Source organism: Pan paniscus, chromosome 8 (genome assembly GCF_029289425.2).
Source record: "Pan paniscus chromosome 8, NHGRI_mPanPan1-v2.0_pri, whole genome shotgun sequence".
Lineage (NCBI taxonomy): Eukaryota > Metazoa > Chordata > Mammalia > Primates > Hominidae > Pan > Pan paniscus.
In genome coordinates, this window is record NC_073257.2 from 107288353 (window position 1) to 107311706 (window position 23354).

Here is a 23354-nt window from a genome sequence, read left to right on the forward strand (position 1 = left end):
AACCAAACCTGTAGTCCAGGCAGGACAGTCACAACTGGCAGATGCTGCTGCCTGACATCAAGAAATGCATGGGGACAAACAGCCAAGGGTCCTTCTCTAGAGAATCCACACAACCAAAGCTGGAATGCAGGGTCTGGGTCTGGCTGAGTGGGAAGCAGGGGCTGAGATGGATCCCCGGCTGCACCAGCTCAGTGCACGGTTAAGCTCACCGAGTTCAACAGTGTCTTGAAAGGCCTCTTACCGGGGCCTCGGGCTGCTACTGGATGGGAAGGAGAGGCCCAGAGGGTGGGTTTTCTAGCTCCTTGCCTCAGCTTTGACCTGTTTTATATGGTAAGCTTTCACACACATCATTAACAAAGAAGTTCTGCAACTAAGAGAAGAATTTGAGAAAACCCTCCTCAAAATTTGTTTTGATTCCACCTCAATCTGGTTCCCTGAGTAGATTTGTTTCCTGGGAACACAACAGACCCATCGTCAAACGGCTTCCTCTGCAAAGGTACTACTCGGAGTGAGTATCTAAACTGCATCTCTGGAGCAAATCAAACTCACGCGTGTCTCTATGGTGGGAGGTGGCTCTCCAAAGGCATGACACACATCCCTATGTAGGCTAGACACTGGGTTCTAAAACTTGCAGAACCTATACAAGACCTGAAGCCCTTGTGGAAGTGGCTGTATCTTCTGAACTAAAAATCAGATCACAGGCACATCGATGGGAACAGGTTTTTAAAGTGGGACTGTCCCGAAAACGCACTCTATCTAGTCACTACATCCATCATGGTCCCTCCAAAGCACTACACCAAAAAGAGTTAGTCTGAAATAGTTAGCCTTTCCCATTTCTAACATCTTGCTAATCTGGATTCAAAATTCACACACATGGAATGAAGACCCAATTCCTTCCCTAAAGTTCATGACAACTTTAGGAAAGCACATGAACTAACCTGCAAAGACAAGTCAAAGAATCCACTGTATGGTGGTGACTTCGTGTTAATCAAGTCCTTGTTTCTATGCAAATCATTTTAAGTTTCAGAAGAGACAAGGCCAGAATATTTTATGAAATATAAATAAGCTAACATTGCTATTATTTTGATAAAGTATTATTCAGACAGCCTCTCTAACAAACACTCCTTCTTGTCCCCTCTTTTCCCCATTTTTATTTGTCTCAGGTCTCCCTTGGCCCACATAAGGGACAGGCATCAGGTACCAAGGTACCTTTTCCCCTACTTCCTTCCCTCACTTTCAAGAATTTATCAATATCAAGGTTGAACAGGGCTTAAGGTTTTTTTCTACCAACATAGCCAAGCCTTTCACTATTTTAAATTGAGTGTGTAAGCTTATTTATGTTATCTTCTGAAAATAGAACAGGGGAAAGAGATAAAGTGGGATCCAGAAAAAGATTTTTTGAAAGATTATTCTGAAAAATTGTGTGTTGACAGTTTTTTGTTTTTTTAAACAGAACGTCTGATTATACTGACAAAATGCCATGATGTCAAAGAAGACTAAAAATGAGCTTTGATTACAGGGACTTGATTAGAAAAAATGCTGCAATGAAAATGCCCAAATGAAAAGTTAGCTTAGTTAGAAGCTGATGTATGCACTGCTTAAAATGTAGCCTAGCATTTTAGCTCAAAACTCTGTACATCTCTGAATCATGGAGAAATTATAGCTTATCAGTAGATGATAAGATGAAGGTTAATTTATAACTATTACCTGGTTCATGAAGTAAGAAGCAAAGTTTTCACTGGGTGGAGAGGAGTGGCATTTAAATATTCAGTTTTTTGTTTTTTGTTTTTTGTTTTTTTTAAGCCTGAGCTCTTTAAAAAATGTTTCTATCTAGAGCGTTCTAATGTGGAACTCTAGAAGGTTTATTAGAAGAAAATGAGAAATACTGGTTGAGCGTGGTGGCACACGCCTGTAACCCCAGCACTTTGGGAGGCTGAGGTGGGTGTGTCGCTGGAGGTCAGGAGTTTGAGACCAGCCTGACCAACATGGTGAAACCCCGTCTCTATTAAAAATACAAAAATTAGCCAGGCGCGGTGGCATGTGCATGTAGTCCCAGCTACTTGGGAGTCTAAGGCAGAAGAATTGCTTGAACCCCAGAGGCGGAGGTTGGGGTGAGCCAAGATTGTGCCCCTGTACGCCAGCCTGGCTGATGGAGTGAGACTCTGTCTCAAAAAGAAAAAAAAAAAAGTAAGAAGAAGAAAATGAGAAATAGTTCTTATAAGACGGGGAAAAAAACAGCACTACTTGGGAAGTTTAACAATGTATGTACTTTGAAAAGGAGAGGGAGAAGCAGGAAAGTTGGAGTTGGGGGATGCAGGTAACAGAGGCGTCTGAGGAACTGAATGTGCTTAAAGCTCCTTCCTTGGACGGGCCTGGTGGCTCACATCTGTAACCCCAGTGCTTTGGGAGGCTGGGGCGGGAAGATTGCTTAAGGCCAGAAACCCAAGACCAGCCTGGGCAATGTAGCGAGATCCTATCTCAACAAAAAATTTTTAAAAAATTAGCCATGCATGGCAGCACACACCTGCAGTCCTAGCTACTTGGGAGGCTGAGGTGGGAGGATTGCTTGAGTCTAGGAGTTTGAGGCTGCAGTGAGCTATGACTGTACCACTGCACTCCAGCTTGGGTGACATGACAGAACAAGACTTTGTCTCTAAAGAAAAAAAAAACAAAAAACACTTGTTTCTTATTCAGTGTCAGGAGAGAAATCTCACCCATGCCAGGCTAACACAGGGCAGGAGAGTCTCTGTGAACAAGTTTTCATTTCTCTCAAAGGGTCCACAGGTTCTGATATGTGGATTTCAGCTCATGAACTTTTAACAGGACAAACAAGTCATACAGATTCATCTGAACAACTATAACACAGGACAAGTTCTAGGGCTTGTAAAATCCATTATTTTAATTTTTGATGCTTGTCTTGTAAATCTAATGGAAGAATATTTTACCTCAGCTTATGAATAAAAATAATAAATGTAGCTCCCATTATTAAGTGACTAACAATGGCTGGTAATTTACTAACGTCATCTCACTTCAACCTTGCAAAAAACTCCAAGAGGAACTAAATACCTCATTTTACAGACAAGGAAATGAAAGCCCAAGTAGGTTGAGAAGATTTGCCCTTAGCTGCAGAGTGAGACAGACAAAGCAGAAATGGATTTAAGGTCTTTCAGATTCCACTTCCCTATGTCATCTGGTAGCCCCGTGACAGAGATGCCTACTGTGTTCTTTCACCCCAGCTTCATCTGCCCAATCCTGGGAAAGCTGAAAGACTGGCTATTCTATTACCATGTTATTATGGAAGAGGCAGAGAAAGATGCTGTCTTGAAACTCAAGGCATGCACTGCACTGCTGGCCAGGCCAATTTCCAGCCCCTGAAGCCTTTGCCCGATTTTTGCATCCCCTCGCCCTCAGTGATGTTTAAGCAAGTTTTCTGAGTTGCCTCACATTTCTAGTTTTCCTCTTGCTGGTCTCCAGGGACAATGGATAACACTGAGTCACTCTTGCTACATCTTTTCTTTTTTTTTTTTTTTTGAGACAGAGTCTCACTCTGTTGCCCAGGCTGGAGTGCAGTGGTGCGATCTTGGCTCACTGCAACCTTTGCCTCCCGGGTTCAAGCAGTTCTCCTGTCGCAGCCTCCCGAGTAGCTGGGACTACAAGCGCCTGACACCACGCCCAGCTTGTTTTTGTATTTTTAGTAGAGATGGGGTTTCACCATATTTGTCAAGCTGGTCTCGAACTCCTGACCGCAGGTGATCCACCCGCATCAGCCTCCCAAAGAGCTGAGATTACAGGCGTGAGCCACTGCCCGGCCTCTACACCTTCTATTAATAGTTGCTGTTCCTTGCTGCCTTCTCCTGGGAGGCTAAGTCAACAATGGGGATGATGGGTATGCAGTTAGAAATACCAAGGAATGGGAAAACAGTGTAAGGAGCATGTCTGCATTTCTCCACACTAGAGCCAGCCAAATGGGACAAGTGTGCTCAATATAGTTAAGACACATTAAATGAAATGTTTCTCAAATTGTCTATTACCTAGCACCTGAAGCTCGGCCTTCAGTATTTCTCCAAAGGCCCTTTAAAACAATGCTAGAGTGGGCTCAGCTGTGCAGAAATCTTGTGGTTTCTGCTCATGGTGGAACCACATGCTAATTGTGCTCCTCAGAGCTCCAAGCAGCAGACATCAAACCTTGGCAGCAACACTCAGACCTTCCTATGCCAGTGATTTGCAGGAAGCTGTAACACTGCATGGGATTTACACAGGGTAAACAACTCACTTAGGCCTCTGAAGGTCCAGCTGAGCTCTAATGTTTACACAATGATTCTTCTTGGGCTTTGGCAATCTGTCCTTGGTAGCTCGATTTGGGGACAGCCACTCTCCTACAACTGCCAGGAGCCACATAATTGCCTTTTCAACCACAGTGACTTTAAATGAGCTTCCAAATCACTTTTTTTTCCTGTTTCTTTTTCTTTAATTTATAAAAATCTCAAAGACAACTGAAGAAAGTACTGGTTGAAAGTTGTTCTAAAAAACTGCCTGACTAAAATGGGAGGATGGGCAAAAATCATTTGCATAACCACTTGCCTATATCAATTAAATTTCAATTTTATGCATTTCTCAGGCCTTTAAACTTAAAACAATTTTCCAAATATTAATGGCTCATTTTTGACACAATCTTTCTTCCACTGCTCAACCTAAATCCTCCTCTGGCTTTACCCCTCACACTTAGGAAGAGAAAGGATAAAAGGGTAAAGATAGTCATACATGACCCCCATGAACAAAAATAGTAGTCAGGGGAAAAGACACAGATGTAGAGTTGGGTACTGAGTCTGGGTGGGGTGGGAAAGGAAGAACAAACAAAAGGGCAAGGACGTCAGGAAGCCCAGAGAGCTTGGGGGAAAGCATTACAAAGCTGTCTACGTTTTAGTTAAAGGCCATCAAGTTCTTTTTTTTTTTTAAGAGACAGGGTTTCGCTTTGTTGCCCAGACTGGAGGGAGTACAGTGGTGTGATCGTAGCTCACTGCAGCCTCAAAATCCTGGGCTCAAGTGATCCCCCTGCCCTGACCTCCTGAGTAGCTGGGATTACAGATGTGGCAATCAAGTTCTAAAGAATGCAAAAAAAAAAACCAGGATAGGGTGTACAGTAGTTATAGAAGACACAGAGAAAAAAATAGAACTCTGAAGAAGAGAATGAGGTGGGGCAAAAAATAAGTTAAAGCAGAAAGTTTGGGAGAACCATAGGGTTAGAAGATGACTCACCGTCTTCATCTGCTATCGAACTCCTGGGCCGTGAAGGTGGAAAGGGAGTAACTGCTACCGTTTCTTAACTGTCCCACAGGCCAGTCAATGCCTTTTGCACTTGCTAGGCGGAGATCTCCTGGGAAGCTCTCATTAGGAGAACGACTCAGACCCTCCCCTGGGCAGTACTGGCTGGAGTCTGGGGCAGGAGGCACAGATCCTGGCCAAGCATCTTCACAATAGAATTATTTGCTTGAACTCAAGCAAAACAAAGCTATTCTTACAAATCCTGTAAGGCCAGTAGAGAATTATTTTAACTCAACTACAGCTGTGCCTGAGAAGATGCGCCTCTTTAAATCCTTGCCTTAGTGCAATCTCTTCTAGGAATGAGGAAGAAGCACTGAGACAGACCATTTTGACACCACAACCTGGGGATGCCTAGAGGTGGTGTCTTGAGTGACATCACCGAGAGGTGGCAGTGGCCACCACCAGCCTGAAGTGGTAGAAGAGGCATCACAAAGCATGGGAAAAAAGCTGGTCTCTGGGGCTTCACCTGGACTCGCCTTCTCACTGACATGGTCCAGGAAGTCCTCACAGGTCACGGAAAGTCAGGAGAAGCCATGGACCATGAAGTAACATACCAGTTATCTGGTTTTGCTGCAAATTCTGAGCCATTATTTGAAAATATTTTCCCTCTTCTTGACATCAAATGTGCCAAGTGAGCCAACATCATTTGGGCGTGTTCAGAGTAGGGGGCGCTAATTCTATAAAATCTGCATTCTCCATTCTCATCCTATATCCATATTCCCAAAACTGCATCTGGCCAATTTTCTTCATCTCTTTTTGGGGGCTGGGAAAGAGTGGTATTTCCCCATCCCAGTGGTTCTCAATCCTGTCTGTCAATCACTTGAGGAGTTTTCCTAACTATATATTCTTTTTTTTTTTTTTTGAGACAGAGACTCACTCTGTTGCCCATGGTGGAGTGCAGTGGTGCGATCTCGGCTCACTGCAACCTCTGCATCCCAGATTCAAGTGATTCTCTTGCCTCAGCCTCCCAAGTAGCTGGGATTACAGGCGCCTGCCATCACGCCCACTGGCTAATTTTTTTTTTTGTATTTTTAGTAAAGACAGGGTTTCACTATGTTGGCCAGGCTGGTCTCGAACTCCTGACCTCAGGTGATCTGCCCACCTCAGCCTCCCAAAGTGCTGAAATTACAGGCATGAGCCACTGTGCTGGGTCCCTAACTATATATTTCCAGGCACCATCTGCGAGGTACTGGCTTAGCAGACTGAGGCAGGACTGACTCAGGGGAAGCTGAATGCCTGAAGTCAGGTACCAGAGAGCCTCTGGACAAGAAGGGGACAAGCAAGAACACAGAGTCAGGAAGGGGAAAGGAATCTGCAGGGCAGTATAGCAGCGTTGAGTAAAAGCCTGTGATAACAGAGCCCCAAACACCTAGGTTTGAATCCTGGTTCTGCTACTTACTGTGTAATCTTGCATATATTACTTAATCTCTCTGAACCTCATACTCCTCATTGATAAAATGAAGAGTTACTTCATGGGGCTGCTGGGAGAATGAAAATGAGATAACAATAGTGATATATTCAGCACAGAAACTTGTATGTGGCAAGGGCTCAATTAATGACAGCCACATAGTCACTGAGGTGGTGGTTATGTCATTATAAGACTATTATTATTAATAGGATTACCACTCTGGGCTGCTGAGATGTTGGCCACCACACTGCTGTTCCTTAAAGCAGCAGGGGAGAAAGTGGGGGACTGCATTTCTGAAGCTGTTTCTGCACAGTTTGCCCCCTCCCTTCTGCTAACATCTCTTCCATCCCGTAGACAGCAGTCTCCAAGATTACAAAATGATTAAAAGTGACTGCCCCTTCTTGGAATTTCCAAAGTTTTCTTTTTTAAAAAAGAACATTTTAACCCTCATTGACTGAGACATGATAACTCTATTTATAGTCTAGAAGTCTGGCCAAAAGTTTGCTTTTTCACTGTAGCTGGGGGAAAAAAGAAGGTTGCTAAGCCAGCATAAACAAACTTTCACACAGTCCCTTACTATTGAGGAGGATCAGCTTTGAGAGCTTTAGAAATGTCTTTTTTATACTGTATAAACAACTAGAATTTAGACAGAGATGGCAGCCCTTAGGCTAGGCTTTGATAGGTTTATTACAAATAATTCTAGTTCCAAATTCTGAATTAAAACCAAACAAAAAAACCCAGCAGTAAAAACAAACTTCTCCCCAGGAGAGAGACTCTGGAATGATGGCTCAGATTTCTCAGTAACGCTGTTTCTTAATGCACATTAACATCTGTGGGTAGAGCCTCCACTCGGTGCTGATCTGTCTTGAACGCCTTTATTTGAAAGGCATACATCTTTCCTATGTTAAGAAGGATGTGCATAGAGCGCTGGGCCACCTATCGGGGAGCACAGAGCTGGAGCAGCACCACGGACAGGGCTGATGAGGCCCTGCCGGAGCTCACAGACAACATGAAAACCACAAATCAAGGATCAAGAAATCCAGAGACTCTCTTGAAATGGTTTAAAAAAAAAAAAAAAAAAAACCTCAAAACCAAAAACCCTGTGATTATTTTAAATGATCTAGCTCAAATGTTTCCATCACTTGTAAGAAGCCTTGATCTAATTGAATACATCAGTGATCTATGCCTGGATATGTCATCTAGGCAGGAGTGGGGGCGTGAGATGGAATTTACCCTATTTTTAAAAGATCTCCAGGGAGGATGCCTTTTTAGAAACTTGTGTTAAAGTCTAATCATCTTTGCTATTAATTTTTTTATATCCAACCTAATTTTTTCCTTTTTATTCTTTAAGACTATTTCTTCCTTTCGGTCTCTGAAAATAAAAAAAATAGTAAGGTTTGCTTCTAAATTATGTGATAAGTTATCATGACATCCCTTACTGTTTATGCCTCTATGCAAAATAAATCCAGTTCCCCATATGCTGGACTTGATGTATGCCAAAAATCAGACGTGATCGTCAGCAGGGGTTGCTAGGTGTGGTGGCTGATGACACGGGAGCTCTGGCTGTGCGGCCATGAAACCCTGTCTTTGGACCAACAGCCAAGCTGACTGTGGAAGCTATGGGTGCTGCCTGTGGCAGGTCTAAGGCAGTGTTCCAGTCTGATGGGAGCCACTGTTCCTCTCCACAGGATTTCTTCACGTGGGCCTTCCTTTGCCTGTGTCCGTGGGATACTGTGCCTTCTGCACGCTCTGTGCTTGTTGCCTTGAAGGAAACTCTTATCTTACGAGTTTGGCTGGGTTTGCAAGTCCAAATAAAGCACAAATCGAAAATTGCAACTAGTCAAAATTACTCTGAAAAAACTCCCTAACTCAACTCAGTCAGTTGTTTCTTCACCAATGCTTTTGTGTGGTAATCAGTATCATGAGACAGAAAGACTGCGCTCTCTACACCAAATAGACTCTTCTTGGCCTTGAGGAAGTCACTGATCAGAATTAAATTATCAGCTTTTAGTTCTGTAAGTCTGGGTTTGTTTGGTAGACCTTTCTTTTCATTCAAAATAGGCCCCAGGTATGAAATGGTTGGAAACCAATTACTGGGGCATATGAGAGACCAAAAATGGCCTATGGTATTTTAACTGTATCCAACACATCCCAGTGTGTCATCTCATATATGACTGATCAGTAAGAGTTTGGTGAATGATTGAATGAACAACTTTACCAATGATGAGAAGGGCTGAGAGGGATGGTCTGCTGAGCAGATTAGAGCAGAGAAGCATCAAGATGGTGGCACTGGCATTCATCCCTAAGAAAGAACTCTGGCTCCACAGTCCAAAGCCTTCATCATCGGTGTTTTCCAGGTATTGCTGAGGGCCCACTGTGTGCCAGCAAGGTTTTCTGTGGTGTTCTGGACACACGCTCTCACAACTGCCCCCACACTGGACTCAGTAAGCTGAAGTGACCTTGCTGAACTCTCTGCCAGATGGGAACTTCTGAGGATGGGGTACATGTCCTATTCATGGCATTACTTCCAACGACAGTGCCTGGCACACAGCAAGTGTTCAATACTACCTGAATGAATGAAGTTCAGAGCGCTCAACATCTCATCCTAGAACAGTATTTAACAAAACTTCCTCCTCCACACCATATCTATTCACCCTCATCTGGATTACTCATCCAAAGATCAGATAATCCCTGCTATTAGGATAATTCTCAAGATGTTGCCCCTAACTCACATTTTAGAAACTTCCTTGACACTTAGACTTTTTCCCCAGAAATAATATTTCTTACACACAAATGTGGCTGTCTTCCCCAGCAGGTACAAATTCCTATCCAGCTCTTTCATTAAATGTTTTCCAGCTTAGGTAAAACCCTTATTTTCAAGAAATGTCATCTCCCACTATGACTGAATCTTATACCTGGATACCTCTTTAGGAATTCCCTACCAAAGAGAGATACCCTGAGGGCCCATGAAAAGAGTTAGTTGCAGGCATGAGAACTGGGTAATTTTCCTGTTGACGGTTGCAGATCTACCTCCTGCCCACCCGCTATAATGACTCAGCTTCCCTGAGTCACTGCTCAACCACCAGCATCAGGTGACCACCTCAGGTACAAAGCCTTGGGTAGTTGGGTAAAGGCAGCTTTGACCAGAGCCCCACATGTTCAAAGCATTGTAACTAAGCTAACACTGGCTACCCCGTTAATCATGTAAACCCTAGGGGAATAGGACTAAAATACCATCTGGATAGACTCCGGTGATACAGTCAGCAAGGAGTGAGACACCACCACAAAACACAAGGTTAGAGGGAAGCAAATGACTGGGAAACAGCCCTTAGCCACCAGGAAAAACCCCAAGGTAAAAAAGAAAGTAGCAGCACCAGTACAAAGAGAGGCACACAATTTTCCTTTAATTACCTTCAGATTTAGGACTAGGAGTAGATGCAGGAAACTGGTAGGTGGGAGTGTAAGGATTGTCCTCTGTAGCAGAGAAAAGCAGTGGATTTTGAAACTATCCACCAGGAAGTAGAGGAAGTGACAAATCCCAATTGACTCTTTCGAATGACTGATTACCTATTTTAGTGTTATTAAAGCACACGGGCATCACACTTAAAAATAGATTAATGAATTAGAAAGGATTTAGTTATTTTAACATAGCACATCATGCAAATGAGTGAAATAAAATTTTCACCAGCCAAAAATGACTATGAAAATAAAATCTAAAAGCCCAAATCTTATGCCTAAAATGGAACTATAAGAATTAATTTAAAGCTCAGACAACAGATATGGTGTCTAAGTTTATGGTACCTTCGGAAGTTTGCTGGATTTCAGGAAGTTCAGGGAATTTGTACGTAGGGAAATAAGGGTTTTCTTCAGGAGTGTCTAGGCAGAGGAGCAGGTTTGGGAGAGAGAATAGAGGAAGATACAAATGGAGAGAATAAACGAGTAGGAATCCACATACAATTTAGGCTCCTTGAATTCTGGAACATACTAAGCTTCACTAGTGCTATGAAAGAAATTCAAACTGCTTTTTAAAATCCAGTTCTTTTGCCTGAATTACTGAGACACATCGAAAGAGACAATATCATTACTCTTCTTGGACAAAGAATTGCTATGAACAGGCTCCAATGGGCAAGAAACATTTAACATAAAGCATCAGGTTTTTACTTTTGATAGGCAAGAAATATTAAGTATGATAACAAATAGTATGTAATAAACATGCTATCCTAACATGATTTTTTTTAAATCAAAGCTTGTATTGTGGACATTCAGCAAACAAGTAGATCATTAATTTTTCAAATACCTCTGCCTACCATTAAGGCAGGTAGTTTTGTTTAGCACCTACAATTTAGATTAAGAACTATAACATGAGAAGACCAAAGCTGCCTGTGGGGCAAAATTACATATTTTGCACATTTACATGCATTTAGACCAAAGCTGGGTCTAAAGGTGAGAGTCACAGATTGCAAGATGAAATGGGCAGTGACTTCAGGAAGTGATGAGTGGAGCTGACCCCATCTGATCACAGAAATCCAAGCATTTAGTTTCACCACTGTGACCACGCTCATCCACCCAACCACAGTGGATTTACTCTTCATTGGAAATGCTGAACGCCTCAATATTTAGAGCACTTCGATATTTAGAAACAGTTTGAACAGGGGCACACCCAGGTTCACTTTGAACCCAGCAGGAGTTAATTAACAGTGATGTTAGCTGGCATCCGCAGCTCATCAGAGAGATTGCACTTAGGTGGGAACACTGACCAGAACACTTTCTCTTTGCCTTCATGTGTCATCCATGCCAGGCAGCCAGACTAGATGTGGGTAAGGGGAAGGGCAGGATGCTCTGCCTGTGGGAGAAGTGGTACCCTTCCCACAGTGCAGCTACATCCCGCCTATCAGCTGACTGGCGGCACAGGCAGCGATGGGAGCCGGTGGGGTCATGTCCTGCCCAAGCACTGGCCTGCGGTTCTCCATGCTGGGTCACCTGCTGATAGCCCAGCCGGCATCTGATTTGGAAGCGCTGCTCTTTCAGCTTGAGCGGGCTTTGGTGTGTCAGCTCCTGACTGACTCTCAGGGCTACCTGCCAAGGGCTGGCTCTCAGCTGGGGAAGATTATTGTTCATATTAACACAGCCTGAGAGGCGTACTATGCATTCTACTTCACAAGGCCAAATGTGTTCTCCTTTAGACCCTGTGACATTCTCCGGAGGAAGGGAAGCAGAACAAACACAGAAAGGTACATGATTGGTCCAAGGTTACCTGAGTGCTTGGGGGACTCAATCCAGGTGAGAACATTTTTTTTTTTTTTTGAGACAGAGTTTCACTCTTGTTGCCCAAGCTGGAGTGCAATGGCGCGATCTTGGCTCACTGCAACCTCCGCCTCCCGGGTTCAAGTGATTCTCCTGCCTCAGCCTCCAAGTAGCTGGGATTACAGGCATGTGGCACCACGCCCAGCTAATTTTATATTTTTAGTAGAGATGGGGTTTCTCCACATTGGTCAGGCTGGTCTCGAACTCCTAACCTCAGGTGATCCACCTGCCTCAGCCTCCCAAAGTCCTGGGATTACAGGCTTGAGCCACCGTGCCCGGCCAGAGAACAGTGTTCTTAATTCCCAGGTCGGTGCATTCTCAACTCACTCTGCCCACAAGGCAGTCATGGGCTGACACAGGGAGATGTACCTAAAGCTGGAAGCAGGTGGGTGATGGAGCTGCTCACATCCCAGGCAGACAGATGCTGGAGCACAGGCAGAGTGCTGGGCTCAGCCTGCTGCATTCCACATCTGGGAGGAAGGATTTGAGAGCAGATCTCAAATTCCACCTCTGAGGCAGGCACACAAGTGTTTCCTCCCTCCTATGCTCTAAAGGTGCATGGCTGGGCTCAGGCAGACCAGTACCTAATGAGGTCCAACTGCAGGACCCAGTCTTCTGGCATCCTAGCAAAGTGAGTTCAGGCCCACAAAACGTGTATTGGCACATAGCACAGCACAACTTCTACAAATGAAAATCAGTACCTCTGTTCAGTTTGTGGATCTGTTTAAACATAGTCTTGTACCAGTCTTTTGATCTCTCAGTGTTCTGTACAAAAACAAAGAGCAAAATTAAATGAATATCTTGACACATTTCAGACCTCCTATGATTTCAAAATCAAAATGGAAAGTAACAATATCTGAATTCAAAACTCAGCCACATTTATCTTTTTTAAAAAGGCAAAACTTTTTAGAAAGAGAAAAACCAAGAGTCCCAAACCTCAATCTACAGGGTAATATTTGGCTGAAAGGATACAGATTTTGAAAACAGTGGATGAGGATACACTTGAAAGGTATCCATTTTTAAATTTTTAAAATTTCACTTTTAGATAGAAACTCTCTGTATATAGACTGTGCCAAACTGAAGGAAAGTCTCCTAGAAATATAAGAGACAAAGTATATTTGCTTATCATGCTGTGCCCCCAACCATTCTAGATTATTCAATAGCAACGCATCCGAGTCACCTTGCATAGGGCCAGATTTAGAATGCATACATTAAAACATAACTCGTTATAGCATCCACTGCCAGAGTTTTCACCCTAACCACAAAGTTGGAATGGTTGGGCTTTTTTTTTAAGATAAAAATAAAACAAGGAAGGTGACAGATAGGTGGCTAGATATTTTCACTCCCACTTTACAGAAGAGGAAATGAGATACAGAATGACAAAGCGAACTGCCCAAAGTCACAGAGCTGATGAGAAGGTGAGTGGAAGGGCCATCCAACGCAATGGTTAGGGGTAAGGGTTTGGGAGTCAGATAGACCATTCTGTCACCCACAAGCTGTGCAATCTTGGATGAGTAACAAATCCCTGAGTCCCCATTTCCTCATCTATAAGATGGAAATGATATTAGTATCCATTACTCACTTGGATGAGTGATGCTTAAATGAGATAATGTACTCAGCAAATGGTAGCTGTGATTTCTCTTAGGAATAACTCTCCTTCTGTATTACTACTTAGGACCAGAGAAGAGTTATTTTGAGGCTTAGTCCACTGTGGTTTCTATTGGCCTCTTCCAAAGGGACATATTTGTTAAATGGAAAACACAGTGGAACATATTGCAGGCAATGGTCTAGTAGACACATGGAAAAGAATGGAATTCACCCAAATCCAGTTCCAAAAGTTGCCTAGCTTTATGTTAAATGTTTCTTGCCAATTGGAGCCTGTTCCCTGGAATTCCTTAGGGCCTGCAGGAGTGGCAGGCCTGTGCTGCCAGGGAGAGCTGGGTCAGGGATGCCATGAGACCTGCTCTGTCCTGGAGGCTTGGCTGGCGGAATCCATTCTGAGGTTCCCTTAGTGTTCCCTACTCACTTTGGATGACACGTGATCTCCCATCCAGGGAGATCTTCCTGAACCTGTCAACAGGGACCTTGGGCCTCACACTCTCCCCAGGATTCTCTTACCCTGGACCAGGAATTTCTCAACATGCTCCACACAGAACAATAATGAAGGAAGACTGCCCATAACACTGTCCCTAGAACACTCACATACTCAAAGCCTCTGAAAAGTTCTACAGCAGAGAAATCTCTCTGACTTGGTCCCACCCAGCTTTTCCTCACATTTACTTGACCACGAAACCCTTTATTCATAGGACTTATAACATCCAACACCCACTTTGGGAAAAGCTGTTGTACACCAAGTCTGGAGCACAGCTTCTGGGGGAATCTGGCACTCACGGGGCTTACAGAGACGATGGTGTGATGGGGTTCACAGGTACTCAGAGTGTACACTTGTCACAGCTTAAGATGAAGCCTAAGAAGGACCTCTAAGTCAATATACATACCCGGAGTGGGATTCCCACTTCATCCATGGAAACATCGCTTAAGTCCTGAGTGCTCTTCACCGCCCGCCTACTGTCATCCTTTGCTCTTTTTTCAGCAGCCTTGCCAGGTGAGGTGGGTTTTTCCTGGGTTGGTGCTGAGTCCTGCTCTCCCAGTCTTCTTTCTGAGACAGGATCTGGAAATGAAAAGCAATTGTTAGCTGAAGCTCTTTTGGTAGCTGCAAAACAAAACACTCCTGAACAGGCTAGCTGGGGGGAAGCGTGTCTGCTAATTCTCAACTGGAATTAGTTCTGCTTAGAGCAGGGGTCAGCAAACTGTGGCCCATGGGCTGGTTTTACTGGAACACAACCATGCCAATTCCTTTACATATTATTTATGGGTGCTTTTGCACTACTATGGCCGAGTTGAGTAGCTGTGACAGAAACCATATGGCCTGCAAAGTCTAAAATATTTATCATTTGGTCCTTAAAAAAAAAAAAAAAGGCTTGCCAACAATGTGATCAGAGCTTTGCAGAGGTATGCACATCGTGCTCTGGTCAGCTGAGTAGTTCTGACTGTTCTAGAAATTAAGGAACAGGTAGAACCACAGGATAGGGCTAACATTACTTGAAAGTTTTCGATTCCTCTTGAGGAAGTCACTTAACTTTTCCATGCCTCAGTTTTCCCATCCAAAAACAGGGATAACACTTCTATTGGCAAGCTCACAACAATGTGGTGAGAGGACTTATCAGGACAACTTATGGCAAAGTGTTCAGGAAGCTGTACATTGCTAAGTATACATTATAGATTATTTTTGTTCAAGATTGGAAGATATAGAGCACTAACAAAGATACCACATATGACCTAAGATTATAAAATTACTTAATAGAATCTGGCTTCCAAGCTATGACATTTATTTATTGGGCAGATTGAGCTCTGCCTTGTGGACATGAAGGTAAGCATTCCAGAATCTTAGCCTTCAGGGAGCTTACAGCCTAGTGGGCAGAAAAACCAAGTGAGCCAGCAATGAGAATGTAGGGTGACAAGGGCCGATTCTCAGAAGAGAAGCCAATCAGACTCACAGGAAGTGAAGGGTGCTCCAGAGGAACAGCTTAAATAAATGCTTGGGGGCCTCTGGACTACTGAGCTAATTATGTGCCAAGCAATGCAATAAACTCTTCATTTACATTCTCTCATTTTATCCTCCCAAAGATCTATGAGGAAGAAACTATTACCACCTTTTTTTTTTAATAGTTAAAGGATCAATACACAGAGAAGTTAAAGTACCCTGCCTGCGGCCACACAACCAGCTCATAGCCAAGCTGTGATGTGGCCTAACGTCCACCTGACTCTAGCAGTCCTCTATGAACCACATCCTGTCTTGCCCCTTTCAAAGATGGTACCAAGGTTTCAAGTCTGGAAGCCTGGCCTAAGCCAAATGGAGAAGTTAGAAGTGGGTTAGGAATGGGAGGGAGAAATGGCTGCTTCCATTTGGACTATGGTAACTTTGAGAAGACAGCAAGATACTCAAGGAGGAATGCCCTGGAGACCCCTAGAGGAACTATGGAGGGGCCCAGGTGAGACACCCTAACAGGAGTGCAACTTTGGAGGCATCAGCCCAAAAGTGATGGCTGATGCCAGGGAGATGGCAGAGCTCAGTGGTGGACAGAAGCAAGGCCAGAGTAAAGCGCTAAAGTCATGCATGGAAGGACACCACAGTTATAGCTGCAAGGCAAAAGAATCCCCAAAGTGATGCAAAGTCATCCGAGGGACAGGAGATGAACCAGAAAAGTACACAAGGTGCCACTGAACCAGGGAAGACAGAACTCCAAGAAGTGGGTGGTTAAATGTCTCAAAAGAAAAAAAAAAAAACCCAGAAATTGAAGCAGAGGAGGAGGCGGCATTAGATTAGGCAAGAGAGAAGTCACAGGAACACTCTGAGGGAGCAACTTCAGGACGGCAGTGGGGGTGGGTGCCAGATTGCACAGAAGGTTGAAGGTGTAAGCAGGAAGTTGGGGGAGTGAGTGGGGAGTTCAGCACAGAGGAAGGAATGTGCTAGATGGTAATTCAAGAGGTCAAAGGATTAGGGGCAAAAAGGTTTAAGCTGGCTGGGTGCCGTGGCTCATGCCTCTCAACATAACAGGAGGCCGAGGCAGGAGGATTGCTTGAACCTAGGAGTTCAAGACCAGCCTGGGCAACATAGCGAGACCCCATCGCTACAAAAAATTTAAAAATTAGCCAGGCACATGCCTGTTGTTCCAGCTCTTGGGAGGCTAAGTTGGGAGGATCTCCTGAGCCTGGGAGTTCGAAGCTGCAGTAAGCCATGATCATGCCACTACACTCCAGCCTCAGCAATAAAGCAAGACTCTGTCTCAAAAAAAAAAAAAAAAAGTTTAGGCCAAGGGAGCCTAAAATCCTATCAGTGAGAATGAGGCCCATGAGGTAAGGATGAAGGGCATCAAGATGTGCTGTGGCAATTAGTAAGTGCTCAGTTAAAACCTGCTTATTGATTGACTATGGACAAGTTCTCGTCTTTGAGAAAGGAACAGGTGCAGATTGCTGGCTGGGGGACTACACTCGGGTGAAAAGGAAGAATGTGAGGACACATGCAAAGTTGTGACAAAGTCAGAGATGTCTGTAAGTGGAGGAGACGCTGTAGAAGTGGGGGAAACAATGACTCCAGCATACTCAGGTTTTACAACTTTCATTCTCCTCCATGGGGTCGTGACTGCCTACATCCAAATGATTTCAAGGCTTGGTAAGTGCTTCAGAAAGCCTGATCCCTGGCATCATCACCGTCAATGTCAAAGGATGTTAAGAACAGATTGGCTTTATGGAATGAGTTCTCATGCTCCCAGAAAATTCCATCGCGAGGCCAAGGATTTGGCAGGAAGCCTGGAAGTGTAGAGGGATTTTGAGTTACCCAAGTCTACCCTTAATGTGGCTCTGTTGAACATTCTCCTCCCACCTGGAAAGGCCTTCTGTTGAATGTGAGCAGAAAGGAGCAGATGAGGCTGAGTTCAAGCTCAGTCTTACATGGTGCTTTAAGATCATGGTGAGGATCACAGACATGCCATACTCAGGGTCAAGGCAGGTGACTCTAACAACAATCACACTTGACTGCAAAAATCAGGCTGATAGTCCATGGATTTCTCCTAAAGCTGCCAGTGTCCTTTTGATCTATAAAATTTAGCCCTGAATTGTTTTACTTGAAAGCTTGTGGTCATGTGACTCATCACTGAGTGGATTTCAATATACAGAGAGCCCCTGAAGAAGAAGTGTCACTTTATATAATGAAAACCCAAAGTGACACTTAACTGTACCATGCAGGTGACAGGGCCAGGTGTTGACATCCATATTACAATGAGGGCTTGCTATTTTCTCAGTAGGAAAATGCTGATCCTTCACATGACATCCTGGGGGCATTTCCTCTTAGTCTTTTTTTTTTTTTTCTCTAATTACACAGGGTCTTATTCTCTTACCCAGGCTGAAGTGCAGTGGCATGATCATGGCTCACTGCAGCCTTGACCTCCCTGAGCTCAGGTGATCCTCCCACCTTTGCCTCCCAAGTAGCTGGGACTACAGGTGTGCGCCACCACATCTGGCTAGTTTTTTTGTATTTCTGTGGAAATGGGGTTTTGCCATATTGCCCAAGCTGGTCTCAAACTCCTGGGCTCAAGGAATCTGCCCACCTCTGCCTCCCAACTGCCTGCCTCTGCCTCCCAAAGTGTTGGGATTACAGGTGTGAGTCACTGTGCCTGGCCCCAGCTAATTTTTTGTATTTTTTTTTTTAGAGAGACGGGGTTTCACCATGTTGCCCAGGCTGGTCTCAAAGTCCTGAGCTCAAGCAATCTGCCCGTCTTGGCCTTCCAAAATGTTGGGATTACAAGTGTGAGCCACTGCAAATCTAGCCTCCTTCTAGTTTTATACTGTGCCTTAAAAGGGAAGGTTCTGGGCCACTAAATAAATGACAATATTGACAACCTCAGATGGGGCCTCTGTTTGAAGGAGGTGGGATAGCTTCCCTTTTCTTCACACTGAGAGCTGGTGACTGAGGATTACAGCAATGCTCACACTTCTCTGCAGAAGAACGATGGCCTCTCTACACCATACGCCAGCCTCTCTCTCCCAGCCCTTATCTTATTATCCCATCTGTCTCCCCAAGGGGACTGAGAGGTACCTGAGAACACCATGTAGGCTTCATTCCCAGATGACTCTCCCTGAACATCAAGCCTCATGGAGACTCAACAAAAATCTGCTACAGAGAGGGAGGCTGGCAGCCCTGGAGTCCCGTCCCCACAGGTGATGGCTAAGCCTTACTTGCTCTAAGAGACTAGAGAGTGCCAACCCAGCCAGCCCTCTCTCTTTCAGGAGCTCCTGAACAAAGCTGTACTACTTCTTTTAAAGCATAAACTAATATTTAGTGAGCACCTACTTTAGGCCCCACTCTATCAAACATCATCAGCGGATCTGTCCCAAAACTCAGGGAAAGCGATAGCATCAGTCTTATTTTAGAGCCAAGGAATAAGCCTGAGCTGCCAGCATGGTGGAGCCACCCTCACTTTTTTTTTTTTTTTTTTTTTTTTTGAGACAGAGTCTTACTCTGTCACCAGGTTGGAGTGCAGTGGCACGATCTCGGCTCACTGCAACCTCCACCTCCCCGTTTCAAGCGATTCTCCTGCCTCAGCCTCCCAAGTAGCTGGGACTACAGGCACGCGCCACCATGTCCAGCTAATTTTTGTATTTTTAGTAGAGACGGGTTTTCACCATGTTGGCCAGGATGGTCTCCATCTCTTGACCTTGTGATCCACCTGCCTCGGCCTCCCTAAGTGCTGGGATTACAGGCATCAGCCACTGCGTCCGGCCCACCCTCGAATTTTTTCATGTCTTTTCTCAATGCACAAAACATCCTCCCCATTCCTGTCACAATAACACCTCCTCCAGGCTGGGGTAAGGATTACCACCCTTGTTTCCCATATGAGGAAACTGGCTTAGAGGGATGAAGTCACTCACACAGAAACACACAGCTCCAAGAAGAAGGAGCTAGGACCAAACTCTGCATCTCCTAACGTATGGCTGGAGGCCTTTTTTATCTATTCTACCCTTCTTTCAAATTCCCACCAACAGGAAGGAGCCCACAGGAGCCACCTTTTTTTTTCAGAGCCACCACTCTTAGCAACCTCGGCTGGGGCCAGGGAATGAGGTGGGCTGGAGAGTGGCAGTTGGAGGAGGGACAGCCAAGGACACCTTGAGGTCAACCACAGCCTGTCTTGGTCTCAGAGCCAAGTCCTGATAAGGCTGAGAGGGTGTGAGAACCCCATGTCCTCCCGACTCAGGCTCGCCACCAATCACAGAACAGCAGTGGCATGAAGTTGCACAGAAATCATGTAGTACCTGTTCAGAAAACAGTGGCTTTTGTTATCCACCAATCAGCGATTCTGAACCCTGAAATTCATGAGTGTGTGCAAATCCATAGAAATCATGTGCACATGTTTACATGTGTGTGGCTTTTTTTTTTTTTTTTAGAATCAATCTATTGCCTTCAATAGCTTCTCTCAAGGAGTCCATTAACAAAGAAAAGTTACACACTGTTGCACCACACTATTAGCAGCTCAAGGGCAGCACAGTTCCCTGATGTAGCCTCAGAGCCCCGCGCAGTGCAGGGTACAAAGGAGGCCCTGAATACAATGGTAAGTGAACCCACAGAGCGCCGCCTGGTAACAGGAATGCACATCTATTAAGCCATGCATCTATTAAGCAGCAGCTCAGTGCTGAGCTGTTAATGAGCAGAATCTCATCTGATTGTCATACAACCTGGAAGGCACTACAGCTTTCCTCACTTGATAGTTAGAAAATTGAAGCCCAGAGACTTAGATAACCTGCCTGAGGCAGCACCAGACCCAGGATTCAAAGCAGAATGGCTACAGGAAGCCACAAGGAAATAGCTACACATTCCCCTTCCTGGGTTCCCTCCCTATTCTGACATGGTCCCAATCCTACACACTTTAATAAGGGGTGAGCTAATTATATTTGTATATGTCTGATTATATTTGCAGTCACTCCCCACCATTGTCAACTCTTGCCACCTGCCACACTCAAGTGTGGTCAGCACAGAGGGCAGCATTGGCATCACCAGGGAGCTGGGCAGAAATGCACATTCTCTTGGCCAGGCACAGTAGCTGGTGCCTATAATCCCAGAACTTTAGGAGGCTGAGGGAGGAGGATTGCTTGAGGTCAGGATTTGACACCAGCCTTGGCAATATAGTGAGACTCCAGCTCTACAAAAAAACTTAAAAAAAAAAAACTAGCTGGGCATGGTGATGCACACCTGTAGTCCCAGCTACTCAGGAGACTGAGGTAGGAGGATCACATGAGCCCAGCAGTTCAAGGCTGCAGTAAGCTATGATTGTGCCACTGCACTCCAGTCTGGGTGACACAGCAAGAACCTGTATCAAAAAAAAAAAAAAAAGAAAGAAAAGAAAAGGAAAGAAAAAGAAATGCAAATTCTTACCCATACCCACCATTAAATCCAAATCTCTAGGGGGATGGCCTAGGAATCTGAGTTTCGACAAGCTCTCCAGGAATTTCTGATGCCTGCTCAAATTCAAGAAGCAGTTTTCTCACACTGTCTTCTGGGCACTGCTGGTCAGAAGGTTCTCACCTGGACCCACCACCCCAGGGGCATCTACTGGCATTTGGGCTTGCCACCCAAAAAGGAGAGAACTTGCCCATATCTCCCAACCCCTGACTCCTCACATCCAGAAGGGAGACAGAAGCAGCAGAAAGATGACCTCTTCAGAGAGGCCTGCCATGAACACTGCATCTAAAGCTGGACTCCTGGTTCTTTTTAACCCAGAACATCCTGTTCTTACCCATCAAGGCCCTTATCACAGTTCCATGGGACATGTTTACTAGTGTGGCTCACTGGTCTGGTCTGTCCACCACCCTGCAAGCTCCAGGGAGGCAGGAACTATGCCTATTTTCATCATCTTGGTAGTCCAGCAACAAAGAGTCTCTCCAAGACATCAGAGGATCTCGGAAGATATTGCTGATTGAATATCGGGCGGTGACCGGAAGACGGTTTCAACAGGAACAGGGATTAACACATAAATAAATATTTCTCACCTACCTGAAAGGCTACTGAGTCGTTTTTGCTGTTCTGTGATAAAAGAACACACAGTGTAAGTAAGATTTATACAGCACATAGTAAGACCAAGAAGCCCTGGCATAACTCGTTAGGATCTCAACCCTGAGTCCTCACTGTCCTCTGGACTTAGATGGTACAATGTGCATGCAGCCAGCTGACTGCAGGGGTATTAGCGTGGCTCCCGTTATGCCAGTGTGGTGTCTCCCAGCCCGCCCCGCTTCCAGATCTACACCAGGATTCAGGGGACTGCCACAATTTTCTAGCTGTTTACATCTTATCTCAAGATGATTCCATCATAGAAGGGAATCCATCCAACCCTCCAGCTTCAAGTGAGCAAGGCCTTATATGACCCCAGTCTTGGTACCTTTTGAGGGAAATGTAATTATAATCACAACCATGACAGTGACCGTCTCCTGAGAGCTTGCTAAATGCCAGGCGCTGTTTTAGCACTTTTGCAAACTTTGCAACAACTCTAGTAGTTGGGTATGATTATTCTTTCCCATTGTACAGAGGAGGAAATGAAAGCCTGGCCTTAGTCACTATAGTAATCTGGCTTGTCCAGAGTACAAGAAAAATCCTTAAAAAATCAGCAATGGCTGAGAAACTTCAGATAAGGGGCACAAATCGCCCAAGATAACACTGAAAATCAGCTGGATCTAGAACCTGGATCCCTGACTCCTAGTCCAGAGTTCATTCCAATTCTAGTCATCAAGACCTTGCTGGTCCTTGGCATTGAAGGGTTATTGGTTTCTCGCCATCCTGGGCACTCATGTGGAAGGGAAGCCACATCTCCTTTGTGGAGTCCTATGTGTACGTGCTATGAGATGAGAGCACAAAAATGACCTTTACCTTCCACAGCTGCTAAATATAAAGCAGCCACGTAGATAAAAATAGAACATTTGCCAACCCGTGGGTACTGTCATCATTCCCCTTGGCTGCGTTCCCACCCTCCTGCTACAATCAGTGTGAACCAGAAGTAAACAGCGAGCAGCTCAGGAGCTCACAGCCTGGGAAGCGGTGCCTGGCCACCTCTGCCACATGGATGAGGTTCGTACCGGCTGAACATGCAGAAGCCCAGTGCAGCTCTGGCCTCAGCTCTGCCAGCAACTTTCAGATGACAATGGCCAATTCACTAAACCTCTCGGCCTCAGTTTCCTTATCTGTTATGTCAAAGGGCCTATTGGTACTAAGGGGACCTACGGTTCCCACACACTACACTGAAGGCTGCTGAGCTCCAGCCGGCAGAAGTGAATGTATTCCACTTAAAAGATCATGTTGCCAACATGGCGACACCCCATTTCTACTAAAAAATACAAAAATTAGCCAGGCGTGGTGGCACACGCCTATAATCCCAGCTACTCCAGAGGCTGAGGCATGAGAATTACTTGAACCTGGGAGGCAGAGGTTGCAGTGAGCCAAGATCTTGCCACTGAACTCCAGCCTGGGTGACAGAGAAAGACCCTGCCTCAAAAAAAAAATAAATAAATAAATGAAAAAGACCACGTTGGCCAGGCACGGTGGCTCATGCCTATAATCCCAGCACTTTGGGAGGCCGAGGCAGGCAGATCCCTTGAGCCCAGGGGTTCAGGACTAGCCTAGGCAACATGGTAAAACCCCGTCTCTACAAAAAATATTTTAGAATTATCCAGGTGTGGTGGCACACGCCTGTGGTCCCAGCTACTGGCATCAAGAGGCTGA

At 45.0% G+C, this 23354-nt stretch overlaps 1 protein-coding gene across 50 annotated transcripts in view; it reads right to left on the reverse strand.

Moving 5' to 3' along the window:
• SORBS1 (sorbin and SH3 domain containing 1) overlaps window positions 1–23354 on the reverse strand; it is a 250086-nt gene that overhangs the window by 73021 nt on the left and 153711 nt on the right. For 23 of the 50 annotated variants that reach the window (XM_034931185.2, XM_057298960.1, XM_034931184.2 and 20 more), the window contains 3 exons: window positions 21639–21668; window positions 14533–14705; window positions 12736–12799 (listed from right to left, as the gene is read on the reverse strand). In XM_034931185.2, coding sequence (XP_034787076.1) covers window positions 12736–12799; window positions 14533–14705; window positions 21639–21668 — 267 coding nt within the window. Of the gene's footprint in view, window positions 1–10141; window positions 10205–10531; window positions 10607–12735; window positions 12800–14532; window positions 14706–21638; window positions 21669–23354 lie in introns of all 50 variants that reach the window. The other 27 variants (XM_055093181.2, XM_055093172.2, XM_034931150.3 and 24 more) reach the window with 2 other exon arrangements.